The following is a 21577-nucleotide window of genomic DNA, read 5'->3' as shown; positions in this document are numbered from 1 at the left end:
ATTTGATTGATCTGTTTCCTACATAGCATCTTAGTGTTGTTTCACTATTTCATATTTGCCTTCAGTTCTTCCAGAAAACAGACCAATCTATTTCCTTTTCTCCACTTCAATGTGTTCTTTTAGACAATTTAGCTTCTGTGATTTTCAAGCACCAATAATCAATCAAAAGACACCAAATGTTTCTGCTTTACTCAACATCTCCACTGTAGTTTGCTCTGCGAACTCTGCTCAAGGGTGTTTGCGTTGACAGCAGTTGGCTGGTGAGGTAAACTTGTTTCAGAGGCATAAATTATGTTTGATACAACATTTTTATAGACACTATATACAACTTCATTCCTACTCAAGTTTCAGAAAATGTCAACTTATTGAGTTGTTATTAAAGTATAACTGCATCATTTAATCTCTTATAAGAGATTGGGGTGTAAAATTTTTAATATTTTTTTGAACATCCAGTGCCACTGTATCTCGTCTTAACCACACTGAACAACAAACAATCCCTGAAAAGCTCTTTCTGCGTGTCCACCCAGCAGAGTTGACTAGGTCAGTGTCTTGTGGTGAATCTGGCTCTCCTGCCAGGTCAAAGACATTCGCACTGAATAGCACTGAAGCGGAAGGCAGGTGATCTCTGAGCAAAGGCATTTATCTCAGGGTTGAACATTTTAGTATTTTTAGAGTAGGGATTCACAGAGACCTTCAGCTGCCTCTCGGTCAGTTTACAGGCAAATAAAAATGAAACTAAAGCAGCATGATTATTATTGACAAAGAATAAAGTAGCTTCTAAAGTAAATTAGCAAAAATTATACGAATATTAAGAATCATATTTGCACATATGGTTTTCAAGTCTAAACAAGACTGAATTACTAATATGAACATCACTCTTGTAAACTTTATAAATTGAAATAAATAAATAACTGAGAACATTTTCTCCTTAAGTGGTTGGTTTTTATAATATATTATGACAGTAAATGTAATGGTAGTTAACTGATGATGCTTTGGGATTTTGGAAATGGCAGATCATCGACTATTTACTTGTTTTGTTTTTTTTTTTTGCTTCTTTATATAAACGGCCCCATACAGTATAATGACACATTTTTATTTGACTTGATTAGTTTGTAACAGGAATCAAACTATGAACAACACGAGCTGTTGCTCTAATTTGCATGTAAAGCACTTCAATCTGAATCTGTAATCCATCCTGGTGCTGGTGGTGGGAATCTGCAGCAGTAACGATGCTGACTGCCTCCAGTAGGAGCCGCTGCTCAGAGTCTCAGCCGGCTTTGAGTCGCCACAGTCGGTTTATTCATTAGTGGAAATCCGGGATGCTCCGCCGCTGCTGGAAATGCTTCAGGAGGCAAAGGAGCCTGGCAGTCATCTGTGTATGAGGAAACAGTCCTGAAGCTGAAAGTTTCTACGAGCAAAGTAGTTGAGTATGCTCTGCGATGAGGTGGAGTTAAGAAGAAATAGTTTTGGAAAGCTCGGACCGGCAGCTCCTTCGTCTTTGAAGCTCACAAGTTTCAGCAGCTAATGCTAATGTGACGCCATCGATAGCTAACAGGGTTAGCCTAGCTTGCTAGGTAAATAGAGTGACTTTCGGAGTTTCCCGCATCTGTATCCACGTTGTCAACACGGGACCAAGGTTGTTATCGGTTTATTTGTACCAACGTTTAATTTAATTGGATAGCATTCCTATCTCCTGCGAGATGGATGGGTTTTTGTTACGTTACGCACAAAGCTAAATGGCTGTAGGTATCCTGCCCATATGCTAGCTGACGTTAGCTAGCGAGCAAGCCAGCAACTTCTGCAGAGTTTCGGCGAGCTAACAACGACCGCATTGTCGCCCACAAGCAACCTCTGCCATCGAAAGCAATCGACTTGCAGACATGTTTGAAATGGAGACGCATATATCGTGCCTTTTCCCAGAGATCCTGGCCATTATTTTCAGTTATCTGGACGTTAAAGACAAAGGAAGAGTAGCTCAAGTGTGCGCGGCCTGGAGGGACGCGTCCTACCACAAGTCGGTGTGGAGGGGGGTGGAAGCCAAGCTCCATCTGCGGCGGGCCAACCCGTCTCTGTTCCCCAGCCTGCAGACCAGGGGGATCAAGAAAGTCCAGATCCTCAGCTTGAGGCGAAGTCTGAGCTACGTGATTCAAGGGATGCCGCACATCGAAAGCCTTAACCTGTGCGGCTGCTTTAACCTCACGGACAACGGACTCGGACATGCCTTTGTGCAGGACATCCCATCGCTGCGGGTGCTGAACCTCAGCCTTTGTAAACAGATCACAGACTCCAGCCTGGGCAGGATTGCCCAGTACCTCAAAAACCTGGAGGTGCTTGAACTTGGGGGATGCAGCAACATCACCAACACAGGCCTGCTGCTCATCGCCTGGGGTTTGCACAGACTCAAGAGCCTTAACCTGCGCAGCTGCAGGCATGTATCCGATGTGGGCATCGGACACCTGTCTGGCATGACCCGCAGCGCTGCGGAGGGCTGCCTGTCGCTGGAGAAGTTGACCCTGCAGGACTGCCAGAAGCTGACTGATCTCTCTCTTAAACACGTTTCAAAGGGGCTGAACAAGCTCAGAGTGCTGAACCTCAGCTTCTGTGGAGGGATATCGGATGCAGGCATGATCCACCTGTCACATATGACCCATCTGTTCACTCTGAACCTGCGGTCCTGTGATAACATCAGTGACACAGGGATAATGCATCTGGCCATGGGCTCTCTCCGGCTGTCTGGACTTGATGTCTCGTTCTGTGATAAGATTGGGGACCAGAGCCTGGCATACATTGCCCAGGGCTTGTATCAGCTTAAGTCACTCTCTCTGTGCTCGTGCCATATCAGTGATGATGGCATCAACAGGATGGTGCGCCAGATGCATGAACTCAAGACTCTGAACATTGGACAGTGTGTGAGAATCACAGACAAAGGGTTGGAGTTGATAGCTGACCACTTAACCCAGCTCACAGGAATTGATCTGTATGGTTGTACTAAGATCACCAAGAGGGGTCTGGAGAGAATAACACAGCTTCCGTGCCTTAAAGTGTTAAACCTGGGTTTGTGGCAGATGACTGAGAGTGAGAGAGTAAGATGAGAACTCTCCCATTTAGTATACACGTGTTTCATTGTGTACAGTGCTTGGTTTCTTAATTTTACTTTCTATACTGTGACTAAAAACAAGGAGAGGGACTCGGCATTGATCACTGGAATATTGTTCACCTCCGCTGCAATATCCACTCTTAATCTGGCCGTGTCTCATGTTTGTGCTCTCTGTTGAGGTGCATTGTTTAATCTCAGCCAGTGTACAGTTCTTACTATCTAGCTACCTCACCCATCAAACACAGGAGTGCCTACTATTGCTGAATACTAGATTACTTTGCATATTTTTGTGACTCACACCAACTGAGATTTTGTTAATGAAGAAATCTCACTTCAGAATAATATATAGGCATTTTAACTCTTAAAAAGTCTGGATTACTTTGCATTGAAGTTTTGATAAAATGTTTTTTTGGCTGATGTATTTTTTACTTGTGTAACCAATATTTTTTGTATTGAATGACTGTTGTTGACAAAATTGTACTTCAAATTGAAGTGGGTGGATCACTCTTTGTCTGTCTTTGTTTACCTATGTATAGTTGGCTATGTTTCGTATTCCTGAGGAAATAACTATGTGTCAGATGTTCCAGTATGCTACTCTGTCAGAGGTTCATCAACACAACTACAGTAAGGCGTAGTAATTAACAGCTGCAAAGGCTATATGCAATACCTTAAACTGTTCATCAGTGGTTTTTCTCCTGAGGAGCTTCCAATGATAGTGTCAGAGTATTTGTTTAAAAAAAAATAAAAACAGTAATTTAAAATTGTTTTATATTCATAGTAGTGATATTTATGAATAAAGATGGCAAATATGTTTCAATCTTGTCAAGTTGTGTGTTTAACAAATTTGTCAACTTTTTTAGTTTTGACAATAACCTTATGTCTGCAAGGGTTTTGTTTTTTTACAGTTGTGTACATTTTGAAATAGCTTTATATGAGTCTAATGGAAGTTTCTATGTATATGTAGAAAGTTACCCCTAAATGAAATTCTGAGTGAATTATCTCAAAATGCAGATTGTCTTGCTTTCACTCCAGGTAATACTACGATTTTCTAGAAGAAAAAATTGTTACAGAAATATGAAAAAGTAATTTGAGTTTTCATGAAGGCTTTAACGAACACCAATTCAACTTAGAAATTTATTTTCTCAATGTTCTTTGTGGCAGTGCGTTAACATTTATTAGATGAACGTTGGCTTCTTTTTTTTAGAATTTATAGTTTATATGCCATTTTTATTTCTGTAATTTGTTTTGAGAAAAAAAGATGCTTAAAGAAACAAAGGCTTATAACTTATTTATTTACATACATACAAAATCCAAATAACTGACAAACATGTCTTTTGCTTTCTTTTTACAGTTTGATTCTTAACACGAACAGACAGAAGGCAATTACATCTCTTGTACAAATGCAAAAGAAAAGAAACAATTACCATGTACTTGACAGATGCCCCTTTATCAGCTCTTTGTTCCTCAATAAGTAGTCGAGAAAAAGAGATGAGACATTAAGGCAAGGGCAGGGACACACAGGCCAAAGTAAGGGAAATAAAACACTTAAAAAAATGCCTTAGTCTTTCTCTGAACTCATTGGTGAAAGATAAAGGGGTTAGGAATGAAAAACTCATTCTCATAGCTTTGACAAGTACAAAACTCAAGCATCCAACTAAAATCCTCCAAAATCAGAAGTGTTATGTTCAGTATGACATGCTATTAGTCCACTTGAAAAATGTACCTGCCCAAATTTATCTGTAAACCAATCACACACCCAAAGTTTATTTTAAAATTCCATCTATTTTTTGACGTATACTGATGCAGTGTGCAACTGTTTTGTTACGTTACATTATTTCCTCTATTAACAGCAGCCATGATGGTTACTCCATTAGGAGTCAGTCTGCTTTTGACATCAACCATGACAGGACAGGTAAGAACAACAACAACAGCAAAAAGGAGACTGCAACATTGAAATCTCTGGATAATACAATTTACACCATCATGTGCTCAAAATATTTAAAAAAAGCCAATTAGAAATAAATGCAAGAAAAGTACTCTCCCATTACAGTCACTGTTTGAAAACATTTTGTAGTTCACACATTGACAATTTTTTTTTTTTTTTTGACACTTCTTTCCTCAGTTTCTGGCGATGACACAAACTCAACACTTTTTTTGTTCAGAGCAGCTTGCTCTTTGAGATTCTGTGCAAACATTCAATGCATATCCATACAGTAAACATTTTTATATACGTTTGATATTTGAATTTTTATATATATATATATATATATATATATATATATATCTCTAAAGAACATGACTTTCTGCGAGTTATGGCAGTACTGTCACACACATTTTGTCTTGAGGACAAAATTAGACACAAAGGACAACTGCACTTCTTTTAACTTTTCAGTTTGTTTTTTTTTAAAGAACGCACAACACCTTCCACTTATTTACCTTTATTCAGTCACTATATTTTAAATATCACGTTATTTACAAACTGATCTAAAAAGTCAAAATTTGCTGAAAATTGACTTTTATTTGTAAGCAAGTAATGTAGATGCACTTAGTAATTAAAAACCTCAGCTTCAAGATTTCAAAAAATACAGTAAAAGGAGGCATCACTTGCATCTATAAGTAATCTTAAAAACACAAGAAAAAGGGGCATCGCCTGTATTTTTCAATGATTCAGTCTGCCAACCAAAAGAGCAGGCGGGCTTTAAGTAATGTCTATAGAAACTTTGGATGAGACTGAATGGATCAGATCAAAAATTCCCTACATCATGCCTTAGCACCAATATTACAGAGGAATACATATCCCTGCTTTTAGGTCCAGTACTGATTTCTGTGCATGCTCCAAGGCCACTAGAACGTTCTCAAAAGAAACATTGCATACCTCAATAACAAGTGGACGTTGTGCAAAACCATCTTAAACTTAATACTTCACCGAGAATAAAAAGCTTTTTCTTCCCTCTCTCATCTATTGAAAATGTTGTGCAACAATTAAATTCTGATCTTTGATCCGCATCAAAGGTTAGGCCTTGTTCCCCCTCTCATGCCAATGACCCAGCCACATATGACAGTACCTACACCTAATCCTGGCTACATGGGCGCATCCACAGCTCGGAGAGGAAGTATTTGGAGAACATGCTGTGGTATTTGGTTAAGAAGTGATGATTGGCCACTAGCAGCAACGATTTGAAGTCGCTGACTAAAACATAAAACAAGCGTCTACATGGCTCTGTGGTATATACACACTGAACTCAACTCCTTTCCGTCCCCCCCTTGATGTAGCAGCTCCCCAGTTCTCCAAGGCAGAAAGTGCTTTCCTGCCCCATGTGAAGAATAAATCTATCCCTTTGAAGATTTGTGAGAGGAAAGAGGTAAAACACTGAGATAGAAATGGGTGAGGTAACTGTGCTTGATTTGGCAATTCCTGATGTGAATGACGCCATCTAGGGAGAGGAAGGTTGGCAGTAAACTTCAAGACTTTGCGAAAGTTTGCTTCTTTCATCTCAAATCTTTTTTTTCTACCAACGCACCTGTCCCAGACATACAGGTGTCCAATGGTATTTTTTTCAAGTATCCCAAAAGCAAAAATCTAATTTGGGATGTTCACAATTGCAAGAGCATCAAGTCTGATTAACCTCTAGTAGGCCCTTTTAAATAATTTCCCCGAATGCGATTCCACCATGTGGCATGGCCATCATTAAATGAGCATGCCTTCCTGCACAGTGAAAATCTGATATTTGCTCCAAGTTGAAGGAACATCCCTAATTTGATTTCATCAGTATAACACATGAGTCAGGAAAGCACTCGAGAGGTCATGAAAGTTTGTTCTAGGGTGGACGAGGGGAACAAAGAAATAAGAGCTCAGTGGGTGAAATAATGCCCCAGCTTTTTTTTTTGTTCCTTCATAACTTCCTTCCTGGACCATCACCAGATGGAGGTAAGGGCACCTGGGCTCAGCTACAGGTTATGTGAAGACCAGTAGTCAGCCAGGCTGTCTGAGGTCAGAGCTGTCAGCAGGACTCCTCCAGAGCATTGACAACCTGTTCCAGGATATCAGGGCAGTAGTCTGCTATCTGTTGGAGAACAGAGTTGGCATACTCCTGCAGCTCTCCGCTCTCCTTCTCACACACCTCCAGCTCCCGCTCCAACTGGGGAGAAGACAGCAACAATTAGTTTCGTTTTGAACAGATTTATCAAATCCAGCCATTTGCAAAATCCTGCTTCATTTCTAAGAATAAATGCTCTTTGTAAAATATCAACATCTGTTTGTTTAAAAGGTTATCGCTTTAGCACATGAGACTTCCTCAATTACCTGTTCGACACTCATTTTCTGAAGCTCCTCCTCCCAGTCTTCGGGGTTGCTGTCATGGTAGTGAGAGGGTGGGGTGAGCTGGCTGAGGATGCTAGGGTCCCGGTCATGGCAGAGGTCTGTCAGGTGGGCAATGTAGAGCTTCAGTTTACTGCGGTTCTGGGAAAGGGCTAGAAGAGGGGGTATCTTCTACAGAGTGGGAGGGGGAAGAAAAGAAAGTGGGGAGACAGAGAAGGCGGAGGGGAGAGAGAGAGAGAAAAAAAAAAAAGATTTTGTTCAGCTTCACACCCATAAAAGGACTTATGCTCCCGTTGTTTGAGTGTTTGAGCAACAGACACAAGCACAAGACACTATTTGCATGACACACACAAAAATACATTTTCCCCCCACAAGAGATAAACAAAACATCATCATCGACATGCATGCTTATGAATGCAACACTATCTCACATTAGAGAAAACACTCAAGTACATAATAAGCACATGTATTCCTTTTATTTATTTATATGATGCTCGAGAGCATCTTAGAAAAGGAACTTACTTTTCTGATTCTGTTGTACAGTACAACAGTAAAAAACAATGAAAATGTGAGAGCCATTCATTAGCCTTAGAGCAGAGGCATGAGAAGCTAAGGTGCTTTAATGTAAGACGATAAGAATCAAAACACAAAACACAAAAACATGCGCACCACTGATCCCCTGTCCCATAAGCCACTAATAACAAATACATGACCAGAGTTACAGAACAGGATGCGTGGTGAGAACTGCAAAGCAATGATGAAAATGACCATCAACGTAACATTAAGAGAGGAAGAACATGTGATGAAAAGAAAACCACGAGTGATCACAAGTCAACATGCCACAGTAACACAATGAAGAAAGAAAGGTGTGACTGGTCTGACTTTTCACACAAGCTCACCCTTCTGAACATAATGGCTGAGAGAGAGAGAGGGGAAGGTCAAAAGGTTGGCTACGCCCAAATACCCTCCTCATCATCCTGTTAGTCACATGGTAAGCCAATCGCAGCATTAGAAAGGAATATTTGGTTAGTGTGCTTACAGACAAAAAGTTAAGAAGGACCCAAAATAAATAAATAAATAAATGAAATCAGCATTATAATTCCCTTAAGATAGGATCACTTCTATAACAAATCGGATGCAGACCTGTTAAATGTGAAATACCAATATCATCCAGATAATTGATACCTGATCTGGAGAGGGTTTGTGATTCATTTGGTCAGGGGCAGTCTTCAGATGGTCATCCTCATAGTTGTCTGCCATTAACTTCATCCTATTCTGAGTCTGCGAATACAACAAAGTCAGGATTAAAACAAAGACTTATCACAAAAAAAATTTGGGGGAAAGAGAGCAGAAGCCTGATGTCATTACGGACATTTAAAGCTTATTTAGGAAATAAATAAAGCTGCTTATTTTAGTATTTCAGCATTTTCGGCAATCGGGGGGTGTGGTGATAACCCAGCAGTATCTAGTAATAAAAAAGTGTAAAATATTACCATAAAAATCATAGCAAAGTTGCTGAAACTACAACTATATGTGACACACACGCATAAGTCAGCCCAGTTGACTTAGGGCTGATAAAAAACTAATCATCCATCATACTGACAAAAACATTTATATACTACAGAAAGTGTATTATCCTACAATCATTCAAAACTTTCTGTATGAATATTCAAGTACTGTGTTTCAGTTTTAGTATATATACAAATTTATCTCTTTAATAAATCATCTTAAGTTATGACAATAGTATCTTTCAACAAAAATTGAAGGAAATAATCATTTGATCATACAAGGGCCTGAAGTGATGAGATGTCTTGGTCACGTGTTTTCCTCATTGTGAAGCAGAGAAGCCCTCCCTACCTGCTGCTTAAGCTGTTGCATCAGTCTGTCCTTCTCTCGCTTCAGCAGAGCCACCTCATCCTGTGTTTTCTTCTTCTTAGACGAGGACAACTCCAGAAGGGCGATGTTAGCATCCTTTTCACTGATAGCAGCCAACAGTGCCTCCTGCCTGTTAAATGGGGGTGACACAACATGGCATTTTACCACACAAGTAAATAGCTCAATTATCATTTATAATTCATTGCACAAAGTCATCTTGCCGGCTGGGGATTGAACTGGCTGACATTTTACAAGATGAAGGTAGCAATCAATAATATAGGGTGTGCTCCATCCAAATGGGTGTGCACGTGAGTTTACTTACTTCATCTCCAGCACCTCCTCCAGGTGTTTCCTGCGCTCAGCTCGAAGGGTTGTCAGGTGGGCTTCTTTCTCACACAGAGACTGCTGAGTGGAGGCCAGCTTGGCCCTCATAGACTCCAGCTCCTGCTTCACCTTCTCCATGGCCCCCAGCAGCTCCTCCATCTGGGAACACACACATACAATCAATGCTATCATGAATACAGTAAGAGCATGTGCTCTAAATCCATCAGCACAGAGCTTTTCAGGAAAATACAGGAAGAAAGTACAAACTACTCTAATAAGAGGCAGGGGCAGAATTCATGTGGCCTATTTGGAAAGAATATCACTAAAACACAAGTAACTTTAAATTACAGCACTAAATCTCATTTACCTGTTATTTACTTAAAAAGGCACAACGGTTTCACTGTCTTACATCAATATATACTTCAACTACAGGGAACTGAATAAAAGTGAATAATTCATCTCCAAATATTTTATGTTATTGGCTACTTGGCATATGAATGAACCAATTAAGTATGCTTTATAAAGAAACAACAGGTAAACAAAGTAGCATCAAAATTACATGGACTGGAAACAACAGCAACACTTTGCAGACATGACTTAAAGGCACCAAAAAATAACCAAATTTCATAAAAACGTTTATGGAATGGCTATGCATCAGACTACATCAACTGCAGAGGTGTTGCCATTATTGTATCCTTCCCATGTAAGCGTTGTTGCTCACTGATGGAGGTCACTCATACTGGGCTCATACCTTAGACCACTTAAAGTGGGCGAGGTTGGACTCATGCATTGGTTTGAGTGAGTGCTTCTGAGAGGCAGTGTGTAGCAGAGAGAAAAGAGAGAACCATAAGCAACGATAAAAGAACCAAGAAAGAGGAGGAGGCCAGAAAGGAGGAGGAAGGTGAGGAAGGGATGTGAAACACCACAATGGCAGCAAATAGGTGAGGGAGAAAGATTTGTCAAACAATCCTGTAGATAGGTGTATAAAGAAGTGAAATGTATGAACCATAGATGTGATCCTGTGGCTTGATTAATATTGCTGTGTCATGATTTTGCATGTGTTCTGGGGAAAGGGAGGATTGCCTACCTGTTTCTCCTGCAGTGACCTAGCAGCCTCCTCCTGTGCAAGCACCATCTCACGCTCAGCAGTGATCTGAACACTTTCTCTAAGGGCCTCCTCCAGCTCCTCTATACGCTCTGTCTTCTGACGCAAAGTATCCTTCAGGGCAGGAGCAGAAGATGTCAGTGCCAGGAATTGCAAATATTATTGCAGGGTACATACAGTCTAAGTGATACACCATTAGCCTTACCTTCACTTGCTGGGAGGTCTCAGACAGGTTGTCCTCCCTCTTTCGAGCCTCCTCCATGAGTCGAGCGTTCCTGCTTTTCTCCACCTGCTCCTTGTGCTTCAGAGATGCCACCTTCTTCGTCTGGTCCTTCATCTGCCTAAAGGTCCAACATAGGATACATGAATAGGATTTATGTACATGTACAACTCAGTCCATGGTACTACTTGACGAGAAAAGCATTTTTCCCGATGAAAAAATAAAAAATAAATAATAATAAAAAATAATAATAATAATAATGGGGGAAAAAATTAAAATAAAGAGTTTAAATAGAGGAGATGCTTGGCAATATTTGACACCACTGCAAAGAGTCCATTTTTGATTTGACATTGGTGAAATAAAGCAATAGGAAGGTGAAAGAGGAAAATGCGCATGAACAAAAGTAAGACAAAAGTAAGACTTCAGTATGTCAAGACAAAGCAATTGCTTCTGGCACAACAACTTAAGTAACGAGAGATGAAGAGAAACAAATGGAGAGAGAAGTTAAGAGAGGACAAAGAGTGAAAAGATGTCAGAGGAAGGGGGGAAAAAAAAAAAACCAAACAAACAAACAAATAAATACTAACCTGGAGGCCAAACTGGTAGAGAGAGATTTCCGGTGTAAAGACAAGAAAGCAGTAAAGAGAAAAACAGACTCAGACCAAGAAAATGAGCACATACGAAGAAAAAAAAAAAAAAAAAAAAGAGAGAGGAAGAGCAGATGCCTCACATGCCTCAGCACTAAGATTAGAGCTTGCATATCGGTGTCTTTGATGTTACCAGTTCACAAAATTCACCAGGATAACACAGTCACAGAAACGTCAAATGAAAGACTGTTTGCCTGTATCAATAACTGTAGCTGTAACATTCACCAAATTACCCTTCAAAGCAATACCTCCAAAGTGCTAAATGGCAGGTGGCCAAATTACATAAAAATCCATCATTAATGTACCAGGGGCAACAGTCTCCAGGGTGATATGAAGTTACGGAGGGAAAATGTAATCACTTAACACAAGAACAGTGGTCACCAGCGCAAGCTAACAGATAGCAGAAAGCTCAGCTGCCAAACAACACAGAAAAGATTACATAAAAGACCCATTTGAGAGACATAACAAAATCTCTACATTGTGAAGATTAGAGAAGATACTTTTTTCAGTGCCAACAATCAGAGACCTGAGGCACAAAAAACTGACAAGGTTTCATTACCTTCTGAATAGAGAGGGAACAGAGTTTGACCAAAGAGTCAAGTCCACATCTTTGAGATTTATTTTACATGCATGTTTGCACGCACCTCTCTAGCTCACTGATCTTTTTATCTTTGTCATTCTTCTCATTCTCCATTTCCCGAAGGATCTCCAGTAGGCGGTCCACTTCAGCCTGGGCCTTCCCAGAATCCTCTTTGTGGCGGGCCACTTCCTGCTCAAGGTTTCTAATGCGCTCAGCCAACTCAGTGTTAGCTTGAGCCTCCAGCGCTGCATTTTGAGCCTGAAAGAAGACACAAAGCTGTTTAGAAATCTGCTCTTGATTAGAAAACTAATTAAAAAACAAAGCAGAATTGCATTATGATAAACTTGTCACATCCTGGCTGTGCGAAGCAGCGTACTCTCTTGAGCTGGTTTTCTAGTTTGAGGCACTCCTCCTTCTTCTGTTCCAGAGTGATCTCCAAACTCTTGAGTTTTGAGTCCTTCTTCAGACCTGAGGAGGCCAGGGATGATGCATGCTCCTTCAGGTCCAACAGTGAGGTCTGCAAACATATACACCCACACGTGAAGCATGAGCATAAAAGAATAGGTATGCCTGTTTCAGCTTGGAGACTGCAAATGCATTAGCTCCAATACAGTATACAAAAGTTTGCTGGTTTTTGTGTGAACATATATTTTTGGAAGTGTTTCTCACCTCTCTGTCTGACAAGTCTCCCTGCAGTAAGCTCAGTCTCTCCTTCAACTCTTTCAGTTCCTTCTTTGTACAGTCGAGCTCTTCTGTCTTTTCCCGGTCATCTCTGTCTCTCTGCTCCTTTAAACGCTCAATGATGCGCTCCTAGTTAGAGGTAAAGGAAATAACACATCTTCATAAAGTTAACTCAACACATATTTTTGCTAAATGAACACAAATAAAAAACTAAAAAAAAAGTTTATGGCACTGTTTACATTTGACTTTTACTGGAAATGAAAGCTAAAGCACTAGTCTGTGAGTTAGTGAATACATAAATTCACCTTTTCTGCAAGAGATTCCTCTAGTGTTGTGAGAGCAGTGTCAGTGTTGGAAGTATCTGCCTGCAAAGACTTCACTCTCTCCTTCAGGCTGCTCATCTGTTTCTCCTTGTCCCTCAGCTGTTCCTGTAGATTCTCAATCTATAAAGCAAACAGAAACAACCATCAGTCAAATGCACAGACTGCAGGACATGCAGTCTTTCTCATTTTTGTAACCATTTCACACAACAAACAACAACTTTTTTTTTTTTAATGACTTGTAGGGCAAATCACCTTCTTCTGTAGAACATTAACTTTGCGCTCCTTGACCTCCAGCATGTCCTTGAGGTCGTGGATTTCTCCATTAAGTGTGCCCTTCTCTTCAGACATTTCTTGTATCTGCTTGCTTTTCTTGTTCAGAGTTGCCTCTTTTTCTTCCAAACGCAGACGCAAGGCATCAACCTGGCCAAGAAAAGACAGAGAACTTATAGCCAGACACTGTAACTGTGTCCTTATTAAAAAAAATGGACAAAAGCAAATAAAGATTTGTTTACTTTGGGTAAATTTGCACTTTTTCTGTATTACTATCATTCTAAAGTAGGAGGGAAAAAAATCTCTCCCCTCACTGCAAAAAAAAAAAAGTATTCACCTTTTACACTCTCTGAGTGTATAAAGTGTAAAAGTATATATTTGCTGTACCTCTGTCTGTAAGATGGCAGCCCGCTGCTCTTTTGCTGTAAGAGACTCTTTGAGGACTTCAATGTGTTGCTTGCTGTCTGAGAACTGGTTGGTGAGTGTCTCAAGCTTTGTTTGCAAACCAAGTAGCTCAGTGTCCTTCCTGGATAAGTCCTGCTTCACCTGTTCCATCTGAAAAACAAAAGGCAGAGATTGAGAAATATAGACATACACAGATTAATACAGTATTACCGCAGTTTAGCCACACTGAATGCCATGTTGTCTCTGACCTTATTCTTCATGAACTTGGTGTGGCTGCGATAAACCTCCATCTGCTTCATCTCCTCCTGACGCTCCTCACAGCTCAGAAGTCCATTGGATTTCAGCATTAGCACTTCCTCCTCCATGTCCCTCAGGCTCCGCTCCATTGAGTTGATCTTTGCATCCTTGGGTGATAGAGAGGAATTAACACATGCACTACATGCACATCATCACGCATATATTTAAATGCACACCTTCATGTCGATGACAGTCTGCAAAGCCTTGGTTTTGGTGGACTCGGGGGTTCCTTCAAATCGACGATGAAGTTCCTGTTAAGTCAAAGAGGCTGCATGTTGCTCATATTGATAAACTTAAGTGTCTATGTGATGTTCAGATAGGACAATAAACAGTTAATACCATAACAATAGAAACAGGCACACATTACTCATGGTTGTATTGAGCTTTACCTCTCTTAGTGCAGAAATCTCTCTGTCTCTCTGGTCCAGTAAACTCTCAAGGTGATGCCTATGCATCTCTGCATCAGCCAATCTCCTGGTCCGCTCCTGGTCCTCCTCTGATGCTTTTGCAGAAGGCCCTGACAAAACATAGACATCTGGTTATCAAAATGAAGTCTTGAAAAAGAAAGTCTTTTTACAGTGAACTACAATCATCAGCCATGTGATTAACTTGCACTGGCTGACAAAGGAGCTGAGACCAAACGGCTACACACAGAACTTAAGAGTAACTCTAATTTATTTGGTAGTCTGGTTTTATTTAAACTAATGGGTTTAAATCACTCTTGTGTTTTCTTCTTAATCTTCCATGTTGTAGAGACAATCTCAGTATTTTGTATCAATGAAACTATAACACTGAATTATTCTGAGTAACTCCTATGATGGAAGCACTTTTTAAAATCAACCCAAATGGCATTCTTGGGTTTTTAGGGCATCATTATGATCAGTTTATGGTGAATAGAAACCCATATTTGGCCATCAGGGGAAATGCTTGCCGTTTAAATGAAGGTAAACGAGTAAGAAGTACAGCCACTCTCCGTGATAATCTGAGTCTACAATTTACTGTAATCAAATATGTTTGAGAGAAGCCAGCACACTATTATTATTTTTTTGGTGGCCTTTCTGGTTTGATAGGACTTGAAGTGGGACAGGAAAAGGGGGGGAGAGAGAGAGAGAGAGAGAGAGAGAGAGAGCAAAATGATGGTAAATGACACCGGCAGGAATCAAACCACTTGCTATGACAAGGACCTTGTAGCCTCCTGTTAATGAGGCGCATGCCCTACCTGCTATTCCACCGTTGCCCCAGGACATTATTTTAAAAATATTTTCTTTTTTTATTTATTTGTTTTTTTAGTATGAACAAATCAGAATGTATTGGCCAGTAGGGGAAAGCCTATAAACCTGATTCTTAATTCCACTCCAAGTTCAAGACTACCTTTGCTTTGCAGCATCTCCAGAAGTTTCTTAATGGATTCATCTCTGGCTCCAAGGGTTTGCTTCTGTGTGTCAATCCTCAGCTCCATCTCCTCCAAGGTCTTTCTTAGGAGGAAGAGCTCTTTGGCCTGCCTCTCATGCTCGGCCTGTAACCTTCGGAAGTTTTCCTCTGTTGGTTCAGATGTCAGGGCCAAGTCCCTGCCTTGGCTGGCAGGATCTTGCTGAAGCAGCTGGTTCAGGTCCCGTTGGATCCTCAGCTCATCCTGAAGAGCTTGAACAGTCATCTGGAGATGCTACAGACAAATAAAAGACATGTGTACCTGGTAAATACATCTATATACCCTCTTTGCTAGACTTTGTTAGAAAATGATTTACACAAGGTAGATGAGGTGCTGAAATATTGATAATATGAATAACACAGGCGCATCCATTGGCTGTGTTTATCTAATAATTCTCAGAACAATATTAGGTTGCAGCTAGTAAAAATTCACCCTCTAATCATGACTGAAAACGTAGCAGTGACCTGACAGATACAGCACCAACAGCCAGGCTTTATGTACAGTGTTACAGTTCAAGCCCAGACAAATACAAATGGTGAAACACAATCAGGCCAACATAGTATTGCATTGTTCATGGCATCTGACGCCACGGACACTTGGCATGGTTGCTGTGAGACAGAAACACAAGGCTGCGTTGCACTCTGGTCTGAACCAGCTGTGAGCGTTTCAGACGACAGAACAAAGAGAGAAGTCAGTGTCTGCCTTCATTTCTCTCAGTCCTCCCCCTCCCTTTCCTTCCTTTGTCATTCTCTCCTTCTTCCACCAGCACACACTTCTATTCTTCATACACAGCATTCATCTGCCTTGTCTGCTCTCATTCTCTCTTCCCACCAATACTCTCACCTTTCCTCTTAACTAACACCCTCCATCACCTTCTCCACCCCGTGACTAAGGCTGACTCACTGCTGTGACTGCACTGATCCACCCTCCAATATACACACAGCCAGATGCATGCTCAGACAAGCACAAACACACACACGCACAAACACACACACACACACACAGAAACACACACCCCTTCTACCATCCCTCCCTATATTCTCAACCTCTGCCTGAGGAGAGATAACAGTCAGGCATTTGAGAGAGGACAAAGCATAGCAGACATGATTAACTAACTTAAGTGATCTAAACATTCAGTCTTAATGACAAGCTGTATAGACATCTGAATGGTTAAGAATTTTTCTTAAAACTCCATCTTATCATTTAAATGTTGTATCTGGTACAAGAACATTACTGTTACTGTGTATTAGCTAATAAAACAAGCATTTCACAACATCTTATGTTGAAAGCGATTTCTGACCCATGTGTTTACTAATATTTAGCTATTATTATTATTGTTATATTACTACTACTACTACTACTACTACTTGTACTTATTTAAGAAATAACTGATGATTAATAAGTATCTGAGCTTCTTCAATGAGAAAACAGAGGACAGCCATGTCACTGTCATTCTATCAAACACTATGTAGATTATAAGACATTTTACTCATCATGATGGAGAGAATAGCCTTGTAATTGGGATTTGAAAGCACGAAGACTAGTGAATGTATGAGTATGGCAACCACATGAATGCATCAAAGCTACACATGCACATGAGGATTAACACACAACTGCCAATATTAATTGGATCTATGTTCTTGCAGTTTGCTAAGCACTGTTTTAGTGTCTGTGTCTACGCTTTCAGCTGCACATGTGCCAGCATGGGAGTTAAGGCTGACATCTTTAAATTACAGCACCCACTAATTCGCCCTGTGCTAGTCGGGCATTACTAGGAATTAGTCCACAATGTGATTCTGTGAATCAGCAGGAGTGAAACAGAAAATTACACAGGTCAGCCCCACCATTAAGAATCACAGGAAAACAAAGACTATTGCTCTTCATTACTGAAACTCAATTTGCTGTTACCAAAACAGCAGGTTTAAATATAGATTTTATGGGCATATATTCACCTGTTACATATGTGCATACAGTGTCTACGCATGCGTGCAGGGCTACACACATTGATGAGTAACAATGCTGCTTAAAATCTGGCTAAGGAAGAGAAGAAGAAAAGAGAAACTGACATAACAAATCATGGCAAATACAGGGTACTTGAAGTGATGGGATACTGCATCAGAAATGAAGAAGTCAGTTGGATGAATAGCAACTCATTTTGGAGGGAGAAAAAACCTGCTTTAACTGAAAAAGGAAATATCATATCATGGGCTCATCTCTGGTAATCTCAAAAGTAATCCCACATATAGAAACCATCACTCTTGTAAGTGTTCTTCCATCTAAACCCAGGCTACTCTTACCACTTGTATTTAAAGTGAGTTTAGCTTTTTGGAGAAAAATTGAATTCTGAAGATTTGGTATAAATTTCTGTAGGAAAAAAAACAAAAAACAAAAAACAATTGTAACATGTATTTATCAGATTCTTGGTCATTATAATGTGTGGTAAATCACTGTTGTCCTACTTTTTAGTTCAATATTGTTGAAAGGCAGATAATAATTGTGTACTGTTATTACTACTTTTCCATGATTGAAGGCCATTTTTAAGATTGCCTTTTCTGCAGTTTTGAAAATACATAAAACATACTTAGTTTTACATATGCACATACTACACAGTTTGATCCTGTTCACCACATCCATGCTAATGCAGCCATTATATTTACGGCTTCTCTCATATGTTAGGCATGAGAATATAAGCTGTGTATAAGAGGATTAACTAGACATTCAAATTCTAACCTATGTAGTAAAAGAAACAAGATAGGGGGAAACATGCTTGCAATAAAGCTGAAAAACTGTAAAATGCACGTTTATAGTCAAACACCTCTGCTCAAGCAGGGTGATAGCTTTGTTCTCAGATATGTGCTCAAACTCATTTATGCAATCTCACCAAAAAAAAAAAAAAAAAAAAAAAAAAAACAAACAAGGTAACACTCACCTGTGCTTCATCTTGAATAACACGGTATTGTTCCTTCCAGACAGCAATCTTAGAAACCTCATCTTTCCTAAGAGCTCGCTCTTTCTTTAACTCTGGGCTCCAAAAGGTTTTGATAGAATTCATGGAGGAGCTGAGCTTGCTTTCTTTAACTTCAACTTCCCGTCGCAGCATCTCATTCTCACGTAGTACCTTTCAGAGCAGGATAAAACAGTAGCACATTATTGCTAGATACTGTGATATAGTAAATCAACCCTAGAAAATAAGCCTTGACATTTCCCACATTCTTGTTAGAGAGTATTGGAAAACCGAGAGTACATCATTAAAATACCTCTTTAAGTTGGGCTTGCAGGTCAAGTATGGTGTTGTCTCTCGCCTGCCTGAGAGAATGAGGTACAGTGGAGGCCATGTGGTGGTCCCCAAAAGCTAGAGCATCACCTGCCATCATGCCTGCTGGCAACACAGCATTGGCAGGTGCTGAGGTGGAGATGTTGGGAGTGCTTGCAGCCACCACTCCACTGCTACCCCGCGACCCATATGTCACCCTTTGTCTTCCCATGGTTGTCACAGTCCCACCACTTTTAGGAATGTGGTCCCCTGCCATGGCAACCTCATTGTCACTCAGGTACATTGGGCCTGAGGTGGCATACGCAGCATTCAGGGACTGGATGTTCTCCATTGAAAGCGTCTTGCCTCCTGCTCCTCCAGGTCCGCCACCACTGCCTCCAGTACTGTTGGTACGACGGTGCCCCATCCGAGGAGAGCGGGGAAGGCGAGGAGAACGGCCAGATCCCTGGTTAATATTTCCCCCTTCATCTCTCCCTCCACTATGGTTGGCATCCCCTCTGCCAACAGAGCGGGCACTACCATACATCTTCTTATAAAAATGGAGCTGACTAAAAAAAAATGTATGACGTTGAATGTCTGTTATATACTTTTTTTTTATTCTGTGGCTGTAACTTTCAGTGACCCTGTTTCAACTGGAGATAGTCAGCACAATGTTCATGATAAAAAAAAAAAAAAAAAAGTCTTCCCCCTTCCAACAGGAGCAAGCCAGTGTCACACAAATCTGCGAAGAAGACACAGTTGTTTCTGGTAAACTTCACAACATACATACATTAGCTGTTATGAATGAATAGTCAAAATGGACAATGTAAGACTGAAGACAACTGAATTATTAATCAAGCCTAAATAAATCAATGGCTTTATCATGCAGAGTCCAGTGAGTGTCACTGACGGTCTCTAGCTATCTCCAGAAAATGAGTCTTAACTGGATTCCTTCCTGCAAAACAGACAGTTATGTAACTGAAAAAGATTCACTCCTAAGAATAAATATTTTACCCTGAAGGAATCCCTCAGTACAGTCTTTCCTCATCGGTAATTCAAATATATACTTGTAAGCAGATGTGGAAATGCTTTAGAGCCACTGGATTTGGGTTTATCCTCATCAGAGGTTGACCTGGATAGTGTAACGTTGGATCTGTTGGTAAGGAGCATTTCAGTGTAAACTTTATCTCACGTTACAGGAGTTATATTTCACCTATCTTTTTGTGAGCCGGACAGGCTCTTCTGGGTTTTTTGTTGTTGTTTTTTTCTCTCTCGGTTTTACGTTTTCTTTTACACTGAATTTCCACCACAGCAATTTAACCAGACAGTCTGCGTGGCCTTGCTAGCAGCTAGCGTCCCGTTAACATACCGGCTAACAGTTAAGGTTCACATTTTGCGGTTAAATACGTTTTACCTCACAGTTGTTGTCGTTTTACTTGCAGAGATCGGACACATTTTTCCCCCGGAGGACGCAATCTGGAATAAATTAATCATTTTTTCAATGTGCTGACGCTGTGGACTGAAACTAGCAAGGGAGGCAAAGGGGATTGGTCCATGGTGGACACTGAGGGAAAAATCTCTTCCATCTTGTAATGTTTTTGCACAAATTGAAGTAATACCCTGACACAAAGACAGTAACATGCCCGATGAGATTAGTTAGTTAAATGCTGTGTCAATTTGTGACGCATTAAGGCAGAAATAAACCATTTGTTTCACAATCATAATGACAACGAACAGGGTCTGCTTTGGAGACACCCATATCAAACCATATCCATTTTCTCCCTCCTCCAGTGAGCCGATTCTCGTTTTGTGACCCGGGATTCTTCATTCACAGAGCTGTTAATCCACTCGATATAAGAAAAAGGAGCTTAAATATCAAATTCACACATTTAGCGTTAGTTCGACCTGACAGATGGAGGTTTGTCCAGCCAGTTGATACGGTCAACCAGAACCACTATTTTTTTTTTCTCGGTAACACAATAGCCAGTGGAGAAACCCTTCTCATGCAAACTACCTTTCTCGTAGTCGGGTAGAGCTCAAACTGGTGCCAGTTACGAATCCTCTGTCAAGTGGATAAAAATCAGCTGCAAAAACGGTCATTTTACGTCAATTACTCAGTAGATGTCTATCTGATTTTCCCATCTTTTCACCAGCAGGACCAGCGGCTCAGGAGAGCCAGGGCGCCTCAGTGACGTCAAGACTCCTGTGCGCGCCCACGACCGTCCCTCTCGCCACGCTTGAAATTTAAACGCGCGGTCACGAGCTGACAGTGAGAGGATTTGAGGGAGGCCTGTTGAAATTTTGACAAAGACACATTGCTTTGAATAAATATGACTGAAGAGCTAGAAGGTATCGCTTCGCAATTCATTGGTAAACAAACGCCATTTGGTAGTGATGTTTTATTATTACTCAGCCCAGAACGTCTTCCTCTAAATTTGACAGTAAATTTTAATTAAACAAAGGAAATTTACTATTTTCATCAGTTCTCATTTTATTTTGGGTGAAATACTGTATAGTCGGAGGCAGACATGGCATGAGGAGTACTGATGTGTCGCTCGTGAATGATTCATTCATTTGAACTAATCTTTGGTATGAGTCCCAGCTCCCGAGCAGCCGGGATCTAGTCAGGGGGTCTGGGTGAAAGTCAGAGACAAGAGGCATGGTTGTAGGCAGCAGCCCCCAATGAGTGATTCATTCTCTTTTCCCTGGTCTGCGAATGTGAACTACAGGTTCAGATTCATTCACGAACAGGT

General features: G+C 40.6%; 2 protein-coding genes across 2 annotated transcripts; one reads left to right on the top strand and one right to left on the bottom strand.

Annotated features, from left to right (window-relative positions):
• The first annotated feature begins 1320 nt into the window (after positions 1-1320).
• Positions 1321-3919, top strand: LOC115056594 (F-box/LRR-repeat protein 14-like). Its single transcript, XM_029523150.1, has one exon. The coding sequence runs from the start codon at positions 1881-1883 to the stop codon at positions 3090-3092; it is 1212 nt and encodes a 403-aa protein (XP_029379010.1). The 5' UTR covers positions 1321-1880; the 3' UTR covers positions 3093-3919.
• Positions 3920-4373: 454 nt separating this feature from the next.
• Positions 4374-20986, bottom strand: LOC115056772 (ELKS/Rab6-interacting/CAST family member 1). The gene is made up of 20 exons (XM_029523481.1): positions 20839-20986; positions 18829-19566; positions 18501-18689; positions 15514-15805; positions 14532-14659; positions 14319-14393; positions 14094-14249; positions 13828-13995; positions 13423-13590; positions 13153-13290; positions 12836-12976; positions 12543-12683; positions 12231-12424; positions 10925-11060; positions 10702-10833; positions 9613-9773; positions 9273-9420; positions 8601-8696; positions 7401-7586; positions 4374-7236 (listed from the first exon to the last, which is right to left on the bottom strand). The coding sequence occupies exons 2-20, from the start codon at positions 19369-19371 to the stop codon at positions 7099-7101; spliced, it is 3330 nt and encodes a 1109-aa protein (XP_029379341.1). The 5' UTR covers positions 19372-19566; positions 20839-20986; the 3' UTR covers positions 4374-7098.
• Between the last annotated feature and the right edge of the window lie 591 nt (positions 20987-21577).

This window comes from Echeneis naucrates, chromosome 16, assembly GCF_900963305.1.
Source record: "Echeneis naucrates chromosome 16, fEcheNa1.1, whole genome shotgun sequence".
NCBI classification, from domain to species: domain Eukaryota; kingdom Metazoa; phylum Chordata; class Actinopteri; order Carangiformes; family Echeneidae; genus Echeneis; species Echeneis naucrates.
This window is presented reverse-complemented; position numbering and strand designations above follow the sequence as displayed.